Source organism: Pinus tabuliformis, chromosome 9 (assembly GCF_031772625.1).
Source record: "Pinus tabuliformis cultivar Carrire ecotype Pingquan chromosome 9, CPIR1, whole genome shotgun sequence".
Taxonomy (NCBI): domain Eukaryota; kingdom Viridiplantae; phylum Streptophyta; class Pinopsida; order Pinales; family Pinaceae; genus Pinus; species Pinus tabuliformis.
In genome coordinates this window covers 1,819,341,114-1,819,354,947 of record NC_142307.1, presented here as the reverse complement: position 1 = coordinate 1,819,354,947, position 13,834 = coordinate 1,819,341,114, and the positions used below count along the sequence as shown (strand labels likewise).

General features: G+C 33.4%; 1 protein-coding gene across 1 annotated transcript; it reads right to left on the bottom strand.

Moving 5' to 3' along the window:
• Positions 1-8,500: 8,500 nt before the first annotated feature.
• Positions 8,501-10,811, bottom strand: LOC149156067 (ABC transporter C family member 8-like). The gene is made up of 2 exons (XM_089441559.1): positions 9,164-10,811; positions 8,501-9,031 (listed from the first exon to the last, which is right to left on the bottom strand). Exons 1-2 carry the CDS (start codon positions 9,235-9,237, stop codon positions 8,764-8,766), a joined length of 342 nt encoding a protein of 113 aa, XP_089297685.1. The 5' UTR covers positions 9,238-10,811; the 3' UTR covers positions 8,501-8,763.
• Between the last annotated feature and the right edge of the window lie 3,023 nt (positions 10,812-13,834).

Below are 13,834 nucleotides of genomic sequence, written 5' to 3'. Positions count from 1 at the left end.
TTGAGAAGGCACAAACTATCTTGAGAAATAAGATACGAACAATATCAACCAATACAATATATTTAAATAATAATATTAAAAAGATTAAAGCTAAACTATTGCTAAAGCATAACTTTTTTTTATGAGATCAATTAAAAAACTAATGGGTTATACCTGCTGAGGCAAGTATAATAAGGAGTATACTTCTAGATTTATAAATCTACCAGAAAACACTTGTAACTGGTCTATATAGAGGGGAAATAGTTTAATTCACTCGCTCTCTGTTTGTTTTTCTATGATGCATATAGAATGAAAAAACAAAACCCAGTGAAAGATTCATCTTCACATATTAAGTGCATAACATATATGTATTTGTTTTGGTATTTTGACCACAAGTAATCTCCCCAGTCAGAGACGCCACTCTCCCACAGGCTTTTGTGAATTTGTTTTATTCAGTCAGAGACGCCACTCTCTCACAGGCTTTTGTTAGTTTGTTTTATTGAATTATAAAAGTAAGATTACATGATAAATTGTGTGTTTTGGTATACTTTCCTCGCTAAAAATACTTAAATTCAAGTGCTGGCCATTTCTTTTTCTTCGATGGATATAAATATAAATATTTTTGCTTCCACCAAAAATAATTTCCCTTGTAGACGGAAGATTATTTCTTTGTTTTATTGCGTACAGGAAGACTAGATATACCTTCTGTGTTTTGGTTTCCTTGCCCTATGGGAAACAAATAATTCCCTCACAACAGACTTTGCTGCCCGCAGGAATCGCCCTACCATGATGGGTTGTACGAACGTTCTATAATTGGAAACGTGTCCTTCCATAGCTGCGTCAAGTTGTCCGCTAGAAGCGCTGGTTGCCCAACCGTAATTTCCAAATGGTAATGGAATGCAGTGTTCTTAAAATGTAGGTTCTTCTTTTCACCACAAATGAAGTTGGCCACTTCCCCACATATTCCTGTTCATGACTAAAGCTTTGGTTCATGCAATATTTCCAATTAAAGCTTTGGTTCATGCAGTATTTCCAATTATACGTACCTTACAATGTTAAAGTAAAAGCTTTGCTCCATGCAATATTTCCAATCATACGTACATTACAATGTTGTAATCTAAAGTATAAAACATGTCAGGAGCCTTTTTTTTTTTTTTTTTTCATCTAGGTCTCAAATTTTGTTGGAATAATGTAAAAATGATATGTCTATATATAGTTGATAAGTTGTATTCTGGTAATTAGTGTTTGAGTCTATTTATCATGAGTTGTGTCTTGGTAGTTTGTGTTGTGAGTTGATGGCCTAAATTGTTTAGATCTAGATTGTCCTAGAAATTGTCTTTGTGTGCCTATATAATGTACTGGTTGTCCAAACAGTTTTAACAATAAGATTTGATTTCATTCTTGTGCATCTTTCTGATGTTTTAATATGCTATCAAAGTGAAAGAAAAAAAGATCTAGTGAGACTTTAGATCTGAGACAAATAGGCTCAGATCCGTGAGGGCAGTGAAATCATGTGAGATCTTCTCGTTAGGGTGTTGCTCCCAATTTTTTTTAAGTTTTTTTGGTCGCTGAAGTGTTGGGTGTCTGCAGTCGTTGCCTAAAATCAAGCTTTGGTTCTCGCTGGCTATCAGCAACAGTTGTGTGCAATCTAAATTTTTAGGTGGGAGGTATGTCACAGGTTCCCTATAACAACTCCGTTCTAGGCAGGTGATATGCAGATCAACTATAGAAACATTTGGGAACTCGTCGGTTAATCCATGGCGAACATTGAAATGCGAAAATGCCTTTATTTTCTCCACGATGTGTTTGAAAGAAAGGTTTTTTAATGGAGAAATAAGGAATTAAAACTTTTTTTAATGGTGAATATTTTTGATGAGATATAAGGAGTTAAATATTTTCTTTTGGGTGAAAGTTAAAAATTGGGTGTATTTGATTAAAAAAGGGAATTAAAGTTTTGGAAATAGGTTTGGTAAAAAAGGAGAAATAAGAAGTAATTTTGGTTTTGTTTTATTACTAGAAGCATGATTAAGTGTTGTTTTTTAGATCTCGTGTATTTGGTTTTGGATCTCATGAATTTGGATGTAGATATGGTGAATTTGGTTGTAGATCTCGTGGATTTGGGTGCATTTTGTTTATTGGGGGCAACTTTTTTTCTAATTATATGAAATTTTCTAGCTGAAACTTATTTGAATGAATCCCCAAGGCTTGATGGACAAAATTATGCAAATTGGAAATTCAAGGCATTAACAGTTTTAGAGGGAAATAATTTGTGGCCCATAGTGAGTGGGGCAGAGCCCAAACCCACTGCTACTGCAGCCATTCCAGATTGGGAAAAAGGGGAAACAAAAAAAACACGTTGCTATGAATGTCAATTAAGGACAACATCATTCCTCATATTAGGGATTGTAAAACATCCAAAGAAACATGGGATGTTCTCAAAAGCTTGTATGAAACATCTAATATGAAACGGATTTTGTTCTTGAAGACCAAGCTTTTGTCAATTAAAATGGAGGCCAATGAAAGTATAAGCAATTTCATTTCCCATGTCAAAGAGCTAAGTGATAAGTTAGGAGACATTGGTGAAAAGGCGTCCAATACTGACTTGGTCACCATCACTTTAAATGGCTTAGTGCAAGATTCCCAAATTTTTGTTTCAAGTCTTTTAGCTAGAGAGAAGCCTCCTACTTTTGATGAACTGACATGTATTCTTCTACAAGAGGAAGAGAGGATGAAGAACTTCAATTTGGGCTCAAACAATTTAGATTTCGCATTGGTAGCCAAGGGTAAGAAACCATACAAAGGCAAGCCATGGGACAAAAGAAAAGGAGGAAAGTTTCAAGAAAAGCAAAAAGGTATAGCACAATCTAAATTCCCAGTTCATGATAAAAGAAATGATGATTGTTATTATTGTGGCAAACTTGGACATCATGCTGAAGATTGCTATAAAAGGAAATACAATGAGTCTAAACAGATAAACATAAGGCATAATGGGAATTTTGTGGACAAACACACCTCAATCAATGATGGATTTAAAAATATCAAATTATTTGTTTCTGATATTGCATTGTCTGCTGAGACTAATGACGTGAATTCTTGGTTCATTGATTCTAGTGCATCACTCCATATGTCTTGTAATACGGATTGGTTTGATGAATATCATGAGAAAATTGATGGAACATGTGTTTATCTAGGAATTAATAGATCCCTTCAAGTTCAAGGATATGGCGTAATAGGTGTGATGTTACCTAATGGAAAAGAGAGACAGATCTATGATGTGATGTATGCTCCTGGTATAAAAAAGAATCTAATTTTTGTTTCTACTATTGTTGATCAACATCTAAAGGTGGAATTTGTCAAATGATAGTGTGTTGTTAAAGATATCTAGGATCGCTACATGGTTATTGCCACAGGTACTTGAGTTGGAGGCTTGTATAAGCTGAATGTGACTAGGACATGACATCAACCATTGGCATCTACAACAATGTCAACAAAAAATTTATGGCATCAAAGCTATGGTCATTTAAATCACAATGATTTAATGTTACTTCAAATAAAAACAATGGTTGAAGGTCTTCCTGTTATGAAGAATAATCATGTTGAATGTGAAGCATGTGCACTTGGCAAGTAACATAGAGAGGAATTTCCTATACATGAAGAAAAAATTCAAAGATAAATACTTGAATTAATTCATACTGATGTATGTGGACCTATGCAAACTAGATCTCTTGGAGGAGCATTGTAATTTCTTATTTTTGTTGATGATAGATCTAGATACACTTGGGTCTATTTTATAAGAAAGAAAAGTGATGTTGTTTAATACTTTAAGGAATTCTAAAACATGGTGGAAAAACAAACTAGGAAATACATCAAAATTCTCAGATATGATTAGGGGGGAGAATACAAATAAGAGCTTCTAATTAATATTGAAAAATTCCTGGGGTTCTACAACAATTTACAGTGCCTCATACACCTGAGGAAAAATATAACACTAGTGGAATATGCACGGAGTATGCTTCAAGGTAAAAATATCCCTAATGGTTTTTGGGGTGAAGCCATTAATACTATTGTTTATTTGAAAAATAAGAGTGCAACCAAAATTTTATATATGAAAACACTTTTTGAAGCATTTTATGGATATAAACCAAAAGTGAATCATTTAAGATTTTTTGGATGCAAGGCATTTGCACATATTCCAAAAGATGAAATAAAAAAACTTGATGCAAAATCAATTAAGTGCACATTCATTGGTTATTGTGATGATTAAAATGCATACAAGTTGTTTGCTCCTACTTCAGATAGATTGTTTGGAAGTAGGGATGTGGTGTTTCATGGAAATGTAGATGAAGGTGATAAAATTAATAACACAGGTGTATGGCATGATATTCATGATTAAGTCAAAATAGAAGCATGTTGTGAATAGGAACAAGAACTAGTACAACAACATGTATAGGAACAGGTACAAGTTCAAGAGTAAGAAGCATCCAACGGTCATGACACTCCAGGAAGAGAACAAGATACTCCACAAAGCACGAAGAAGGATGAAAGCAATGAAACTATAAGGAGGTCATCATGTCAAATTCAACCACCTATAAGGTATAAAGATTATGAATTAATGTCTCATGTAATGAATGTCATAGAACCCTCAAGTTATGAAGAAGCTAAAGAATATAAAGAATTGAGAGATGCAATGAATGAGGAGTATAGATCCATAATGAAGAATGACACATGGGAATAACATAATTTCCCAAAGGTAAAGTTCCCATAGGATGCAAATGGTTGTTCAAACCAAAGTTTAATGCTGATGATAGTATTGATAAGTATAAAGCTAGATTGGTTGCAAAATGCTATTCACAAAAAGAAGGCATTGATTATGAAGATACTTTTGCACCTATAGCTAAACTCAATACAATTAAATCATGATTTCATTAGCTACAAAAAAAATTGGAAAATACATGAGTTAGATGTCAAATCTGCTTTCTTGAATGGTGAATTAAAATAAAAAGTTTATTTGGTTCAACCTGAAGGGCTTGTAAAGCAGGGACATGAGCATCTTGTTTGCATGTTAAAGAAAGCTTTGTATGGTTTGAAACAAGCACTAAGATCTTGGTATGTGAAAATTGATTCTTTCTTTCATGAAAAAGGTGTGGCAAGAAGCAAAAGTGATCGTAACGTGTAAATCAAGAGAGATGAAGATGAGAATATTGCCTTGATATCTTTGTATGTTGATGATCTTATCATAACAGGGAGTGCACTCAAGTTGACTGAAGAAATTAAAATTCAATTGTCACATGTATTTGAAATGAAAGATCTTGGTGAATTGCATTATTTTTTGGGTCGTGAAAGTCATTGGAAAGCAACAAAAAAAGACTCAAATGTTGGTGATGAACCATATTAACTGGTTAGAATTGCATCAGCAAAATTTTTTTTTATATGATTTCTACCCAAAAACCTCTTCATAATATAATATAGATCAGAAAAACCAATATTCAAAAAATATACAAATAATTTACTATTTACTATTTTTTTTAACTAAATTATTTTAAAAATTTAAAACCATTTTTAAAAAATAAAAATGACACTCTCGGGCAAGATTATATCACTGAATTTGAATAAAAAATACTTAAAATCCCGTTTAGTTTAATAAAAAAATCGACCGCTACAAAATTAACCATAAAAACTGCGGTTCCTAAACCCTTCGATCGAACCCTTACTATCACTTAAATATAACCTTCGTTGACTTCAAGCAAGCATCCACTAAAGCCCTTCTTTTCACATTCACAATGCGTGTTTAAGTTAGATATGCGCATGGAACAAGCACATAACACACATGTACCCATAGTTACCAAGCTCTAGTTCTAATTTGAAAAAAATTGATTGCTTCAAATTCAATACATGAAAAATATTCATAAGTATACTGGTTACTAATATTGAAATATATTGTTATTTTAATATTTAAAAATAAAAAATAAACAAAATTATGATATTGAAAATGTCAAACTTTTTAACAATAGTTTTAAGGGTAGCTTTACGTTTAAAATAATAATTTGCCAGAATTTTTATATTTATCTAGATACTCATTTACATTATAAACTTAATTTGTAAACCAATTTTACATAATAATGAATAATATAAATTTCACATTAACAAACCAAACCAAATTCTAATTTATAATAATTAATAACTTTTATTATGTTTAACACTATAAAATAAACTTTTATTATTTTATATTCACTAAAAATATCAATCAAGAAAATCCAACTCAAAAAAAATCATACAATTTTTCAAAAAGAAAATCATAACTAAAATATTTCCATTTAAATTTCTCGAGTGACTAAAATATTTCCATTTCAATTTAATAAATTAACATGTTAAAAATTACTTATAATACTTTCGTTACTATGTTTTACAAATGCGCATTCTCTAAATAGCTTATTATATACATCATATAAATTACATTACACATTTCATTAAAACTCACTGAGGAATTTTATGTACAAAATCTTATTAAAGACAACAACATTAATAGTTATTAACCTAAGGGATTTCTGAAAAGTAAAGGATGCTACACATTTATAATATTATATATTATTTTTTGGAATTCAATTCATTAATAGTTATTAACTTAATCGTATCTCATTTTATGGATTCGGAAAGGGGTGCTACACATTTATAATATTAGATATCATTTTTAGGGATTCAACTGTGTTAACTAGGTCATTCATCTATGATCATTTCCATGAGAGGTAGTCGTAACTGACTAATTTCTCATGATTTTTTTTTTAATTGTCCACTTAGCACTCATTGCATCGGGTTATGCTCATAGCGGTGAAGAAGTGGGATTGAAATTTCTCATGATTTTTTTTTTCATGTGGCTTTTTTTTAATTCTCCACTTCACCCAGTAACCAGAACTTCCTGTGAGGTTACCCATCCCAGATTGCCTCTGGCTCAAGCGCGCTTAACTCTGGAGTTTTCCCCACAATCAAGCCCACTTAGCTTGCTACCCCATTTGCAAAATCTTAACAAGTATTGTGCATCATAAACCATTCAAGTAGAGTTGGCTAAATTCTTTTGAATTGAAGTATAGGGATTTTCACAGTGCATTATATTACATATCATTTTTTAGGATTCAAAAAAATCATGAGAAATTAGTAAGTTACAACTACCTCTCATAAAAATAGTCATAAATGAATAACTTACTTAACGCAGTTAAATCTCAAAATTAATATTTAATATAATGCACTACAAAAATTCTATACTTCAACAGTTATAATAATTATAATTATATTAAGTTATATTCTTGGTAAAATTCTATACTTAAACACTTATAATAATTATAAATATATTAGGTTATATTCTTGGTATATCCTGCCCGAGCTTACCCTAGACGAATTAAAACGAATCGAATAGTTGAATTTTCGAATTTTTTCAGTAATACGACCGAATTTGGTATACATCGTTGTCACGTTCAATGTGCATTAATTCATTTTATTGATTATATACATGTAAATGAACCAATTAAATAACTAGCATTTGCACCTAATGTTGCAAAGGAAACACCGTAAGGCATAGTGTGTGGAAGAATATTGAAATGTGAATGGGCTTTTTTGAAAGCAAAGGTCGATGATAATGAGTTTGAATTGAGGAAGCCATGCCGAAAATCTAATTGTTGAGATATTGTTTCAAAATCTAATTACAATTAAATTATTGTTATGTCTTGTGTGTATTTATTATTAAAAACAAAAAAAAGTTAAATCATTGTTATGCCTGGCATTTCTTTGTGTATTTAGTTTCATTTTTAAATTATAAAACAATTGTTTGAGATATTCTTGCAAAATCCAATTGTAAGTAAATCAGTGTTATGTCTTGTGTGTATTTCTTATCAAAAACAAAAAACAAAATAAAAAGTAAATTATTGTTATATTATTCTTATAATTGAATTATTGCAGGACTCTTGTACCAAAGAATCTCAATAGTTTTAATGATGCTAATTTTCAGTGGGTGTGTGTTGATCACAAAGATTCTCTTGCTTGTGTTCCCCATTGAAAATAAACATCTATCGACAATTAACTATAATATTGCTAGTTACCCATTAAAAATTACCAATAACAATTAACCATACCGTATATCCTTGGGCTTAGTGGGCTTAAATTCTGCAAGGGAAATAAAAAGTAGTGGTGGAGATTGCACGCAAGCCAAATAAAAAGTACTAGTGGAGATTGCCCAATACAGGACAAGTTTATCTATGCTGCAAGTGAAATAAAATGTATGTGTTGGTAATAGAGGACATGTTTATCTCTTCCCATAATCTAAACTCTGCAAGGGAAATAAAAAGTAGTGGGTGAGATTGCCCAGGTTTATTTATTAGGCAAGCCAAATAAAACCCACAGGTGGACAGTGCTCAATAGAGGACAAGTTTATCTATGGTACAAGTGAAATAATGAAAATAGAGTTGTAGAGATTGATTTACAAATATTTGATTAAACATGGAGAGACCTTTCCCGATATTAGGAAGCATGAGGATGGGCGGCTAGAAGGTGCCCGCCTTTATTTACATAGATAATGTTTTGGGCCAGCGTGAGCTTGGGCAGCTTTTGCGCAAGGATATGGAAAAGGCCAAGAAGGTGACGATGCTTCTCACTGCACCTGATATAGATGCGGGGAGAGCCTTAAAAGTGAAAAGCATAGGCCTTTCTATACAGACGCTATGCATCTTTTGCGGAGATATCTATATGCTGGATTCCACAAGGAAAACCAACTAAATTCTACCCAATTGAATAAGATGTTCAGTCATATGGCAGAATTCCAAAACTTACTGCTCTAGCCAACTGAATCCTCTGTTTTTGTCCTCCACTCATATTCAATCCTCTCTCCCCAATCTCTGTCATATCGCCATGAGCAAAACTCTCTATATCCTTGTCTAATGCACAAGCTTTTATTGCCTTCTTGTATTGAATTTTGTCCATTGGTTTCCCATAGAGTATGTTCTCTGACAGTACCACTCTGAATCCAAGTTGTTTGTGCCACATAGGCAACATTGCCATATACTTCAACCTACACGTAGTCCAATCAAAAAGTTTATGGAAGAATTTATGTATATAGAAAGAAAAAAAGCTGCGTCTACAATCTTGTTGAACTATGAAATGGTTACTTTTGCTCAAGAAGATTAGTTAATGTTCAACTTACATCTCCTGAAATTTTTGGGATTTCTCCAAGAATTGTATATAGCAGAGCAGATTTCCTTGATCCCACTGAGCCATAAATTGCTACCTTTTCTCCAGTTTTAATGTGCAGATTTATTTCCTTCAATATTGGCTTTATCAATGAAGATTCTAGAAATAAAAAGTAGTGGTGGAGATTTCCCAGGTTTATCTATCAGGCAAGCCAAATAAAAAGTACTGGTGGACATTGCTCAATAGAGGACAAGTTTATCTATGGTACAAGTGAAATAAAATGTATTGCCCAATAGAGGCCAAGTTTATCCATGGTACAAGTGAAATAAAATGTATGTACTGGTAATAGAGGACGAGATGCAGTCGTTTCACTCCTTGACATTGAAGGATGTAAACATTCTATAGTTTAACTCTTAGAAAATATAGCTTCAATCATTCAACTCCAAAGAAAATAGAGTTGCAGAGATTGATTTACAAATATTTGATTGTATAATGCACCCTGTTTCTCTCCATGCAATATGACTGAAGGAGTGGTATGCTTATCAAGAAGATAAAATTGAACAAAAATTTGGTAGCCTATAATAGTTCTCACGCCAGTAGGTATTATGCCAAGAGGTGTACCAGAATTTATAAAAATTTAGAACCGGAAAAATTGCTGACATCCATCTATCTACAATGTGTAGACCACATGAAGCAAGAAACAGATTATACTGACAAAGAAAACAAAGCAACCCCTTCAAACTACTGCACCTATAGAAGCAGTGCACATCCAATGCACCAAAATCCAAAAAAGGAGTTGTTGAAGATGGAAGATAAACCTTGTACCATGCACAGAATTGGTTCAAGTGCACAATTTTCAACATGAAAGGAAACAGTCTTACAAGGACCAGGAATTTGTCAACCTTTGTGGTATCTGCGTAATTTAGGGATTGCATGTGGCCAGACTTATTGAGGTCAAAATCCATTATCGATGGAGCAACTATGTTCAATACAGTTACTTTTATATGGTCTCGAAACAGAATGCAAACCTATCACCCCCTACCATCATGTTTGAAGCACACAACATACTTCAGCTTTCATAGCACTCTTTATTATTCTTTTAAATGTCGACCATTTATCAGGACATGGAAGAAAGACCAATCAACAATCTCTATCCATTTCCTTACATCCTGTGCACATACAGACTGCCAACCAGTATGAAATGTCAGAAATACAACATTAATAATCACAAGCTAATTTAAAAGCAGAGGATTTTTTAATGTTGAAGAAGAGGATACCATGAGTTAGTTGAAAGAAAATATAAGATACTATGAGACACTACCGGGCAGCCCATAACAGACTCAGGTTGTCTGTACATGATTAATTGAAAGAAAATTGACATGAAAAGTTCAAAAATAAATAACTCTTGAATGGTCATCTTATGGCACAGGCACATCAGGCTTATCTGCATAGAGTATGCACCTTCTTTGGCATGATGACCCCATCCGGGGGCCTTGGAATGTGTTTATGCATAGCCGGGCACTTGTAGATTGTGCAACCGAAAAAGGTTAATCACTTACAAAACTTGATTGTTTACTATGTTTTCCATCTCCTTAACAGGTGAAGTGAAAACAGGTGGGAAAACATCCCCATCACAGAGACCGAAGTAACCATTAAATCCACCACTGCAATTAGTTTACAGATGTTAGGCTAGACCAAACAGTAAAAGCAATGTCACCAGAGATGTCATCGAACAGTTTAATATGATCATTACACAAAAATACTAAGTGGTATGCAAATATCTATCAAATACATACATACACACCAGCAAATAGGGACAAAAAAAAAACATTAAAATGATCCAAGTTAAAATGGATCTATGATATTTTATTTTTGTCTAGTCTATCGTATTATTTTTTCTTTACAGATAACTTTATGGGAAAACCCAATGGATACTTCACCACAAACATATATATCATCCCTCATAAACCCATGAGTGTAGATTAATGCACCTCACCCAGGGGTTTCAAACCAGGCACCTGTGCTAGCAGAAAAGTAACCAAATTCCCAACAACATTCATAGCAACAAGTTGACCTAACAGATTAGGCTCTTTTTGGTATTATTTTGATTATAATTGTTGAATTTTTTTCATTTTTACATCAGGGATGTCAGCTTTTCTTTCATTTAGTTTACGAGGGTTGCGCTTCTTTGCTTCATAGGATTATGTTATTGAACAACTTAATTAGTAATATTATTATTATTTATAAGTTATAACACATCTCATTCACACGGGCCAGTATAATGCCCCCATCTCATCCATTCCAGGATGTATAATGCACCCTGTTTCTCTCCATGCAATATGACTGAAGGAGTGGTATGCTTATCAAGAAGATAAAATTGAACAAAAATTTGGTAGCCTATAACACTTCTCACGCCAGTAGGTATTATGCCAGGAGGTGTACCAGAATTTATAAAAATTTAGAACCGGAAAAATTGCTAACATCCATCTATCTATAATGTGTAGACCACATGAAGAAAGAAACATATTATACTGACAAAGAAAACAAAGCAACCCCTTCAAACTACTGCACCTATAGAAGCAGTGCACATCCAATGCACCAAAATCCAAAAAATGAGTTGCTGAAGATGGAAGATAAACCTTGTACCATGCACAAAATTGGTTCAAGTGCACAATTTTCAACATGAAAGGAAACAGTCTTACAAGGACCAGGAATTTGTCAACCTTTGTGGTATATGCGTAATTTAGGGATTGCATGTGGCCAGACTTATTGAGGTCAAAATCCATTATCGATGGAGCAACTATGTTCAATACAGTTACGTTTATATGGTCTCGAAACAGAATGCAAACCTATCAACCCCTACCATCATGTTTGAAGCACACAACATACTTCAGCTTTCATAGCACTCTTTATTATTCTTTTGAATGTCGACCATTTATCAGGACATGGAAGAAAGACCAATCAACAATCTCTATCCATTTCCTTACATCCTGTGCACATACAGACAGCCAACCAGTATGAAATGTCAGAAATACAACATTAATAATCACAAGCTAATTTAAAAGCAGAGGATTTTTTAATGTTCAAGAAGAGGATACCATGAGTTAGTTGAAAGAAAATATAAGATACTATGAGACACTACCGGGCAGCCCATAACAGACTCAGGTTGTCTGTACATGATTAATTGAAAGAAAATCGACATGAAAAGTTCAAAAATAAATAACTCTTGAATGGTCATCTTATGGCACAGGCACATCAGGCTTATTTGCATAGAGTCTGCACCTTCTTTGGCATGATGACCCCATCCGGGGGCCTTGGAATGTGTTTATGCATAGCCGGGCACTTGTAGATTGTGCAACCGAAAAAGGTTAATCACTTACCAAACTTGATTGTTTACTATGTTTTCCATCTCCTTAACAGGTGAAGTGAAAACAGGTGGGAAAACATCCCCATCACAGAGACCGAAGTAACCATTAAATCCACCACTGCAATTAGTTTACAGATGTTAGGGCTAGACCAAACAGTAAAAGCAATGGCACCAGAGATGTCATCGAACAGTTTAATATGATCATTATACAAAAATACTAAGTGGTATGCAAATATCTATAAAATACATACATACACACCAGCAAATAGGGACAAAAAAAAACATTAAAATGATCCAAGTTAAAATGGATCTATGATATTTTATTTTTGTCTAGTCTATCATATTATTTTTTCTTTACAGATAACTTTATGGGAAAACCCAATGTATACTTCTCCACAAACATATATATCATCCCTCATAAACCCATGAGTGTAGATTAATGCACCTCACCCAGGGGTTTCAAACCAGGCACCTGTGCTAGCAGAAAAGTAACCAAATTCCCAACAACATTCACAGCAACAAGTTGACCTAACAGATTAGGCTCTTTTTGGTATTATTTTGATTATAATGGTTGAATTTTTTTCATTTTTACATCAGGGATGTAAGATTTTCTTTCATTTAGTTTACGAGGGTTGCGCTTCTTTGCTTCATAGGATTATGTTATTGAACAACTTAATTAGTAATATTATTATTATTATAAGTTATAACACATCTCATTCACACGGGCCAGTATAATGCCCCCATCTCATCCATTCCAGGATGTATAATGCACCCTGTTTCTCTCCATGCAATATGACTGAAGGAGTGGTATGCTTATCAAGAAGATAAAATTGAACAAAAATTTGGTAGCCTATAACACTTTTCACGCTAGTAGGTATTATGCCAGGAGGTGTACCAGAATTTATAAAAATTTAGAACCAGAAAAATTGCTGACATCCATCTATCTACAATGTGTAGACCACATGAAGCAAGAAACAGATTATACTGACAAAGAAAACAGAGCAACCCCTTCAAACTAAAACACCTATAGAAGCAGTGCACATCCAATGCACCAAAATCCAAAAAAGGAGTTGCTGAAGATGGAAGATAAACCTTGTACCATGCACTGAATTGGTTCAAGTGCACAATTTTCAATATGAAAGGGAACAGTCTTACAAGGACCAGGAATTTGTCAACCTTTGTGGTATCTGCGTAATTTAGGGATTGCATGTGGCCAGACTTATTGAGGTCAAAATCCATTATCGATGGACCAACTATGTTCAATACAGTTACGTTTATATGGTCTCGAAACAGAATGCAAACCTATCACCCCCTACC

What these genes read in the sequence shown, in the direction of transcription:
- LOC149156067 (XM_089441559.1), bottom strand. Translation starts at nt 9,237, where the DNA reads ATGGCTCAGTGGGATCAAGGAAATCTGCTCTGCTATATACAATTCTTG. An exon ending in TCCCAAAAATTTCAGGAGAT is followed by an intron (nt 9,032 to 9,163) that starts GTAAGTTGAACA and finishes GACTACGTGTAG; the next exon opens with GTTGAAGTATATGGCAATGT.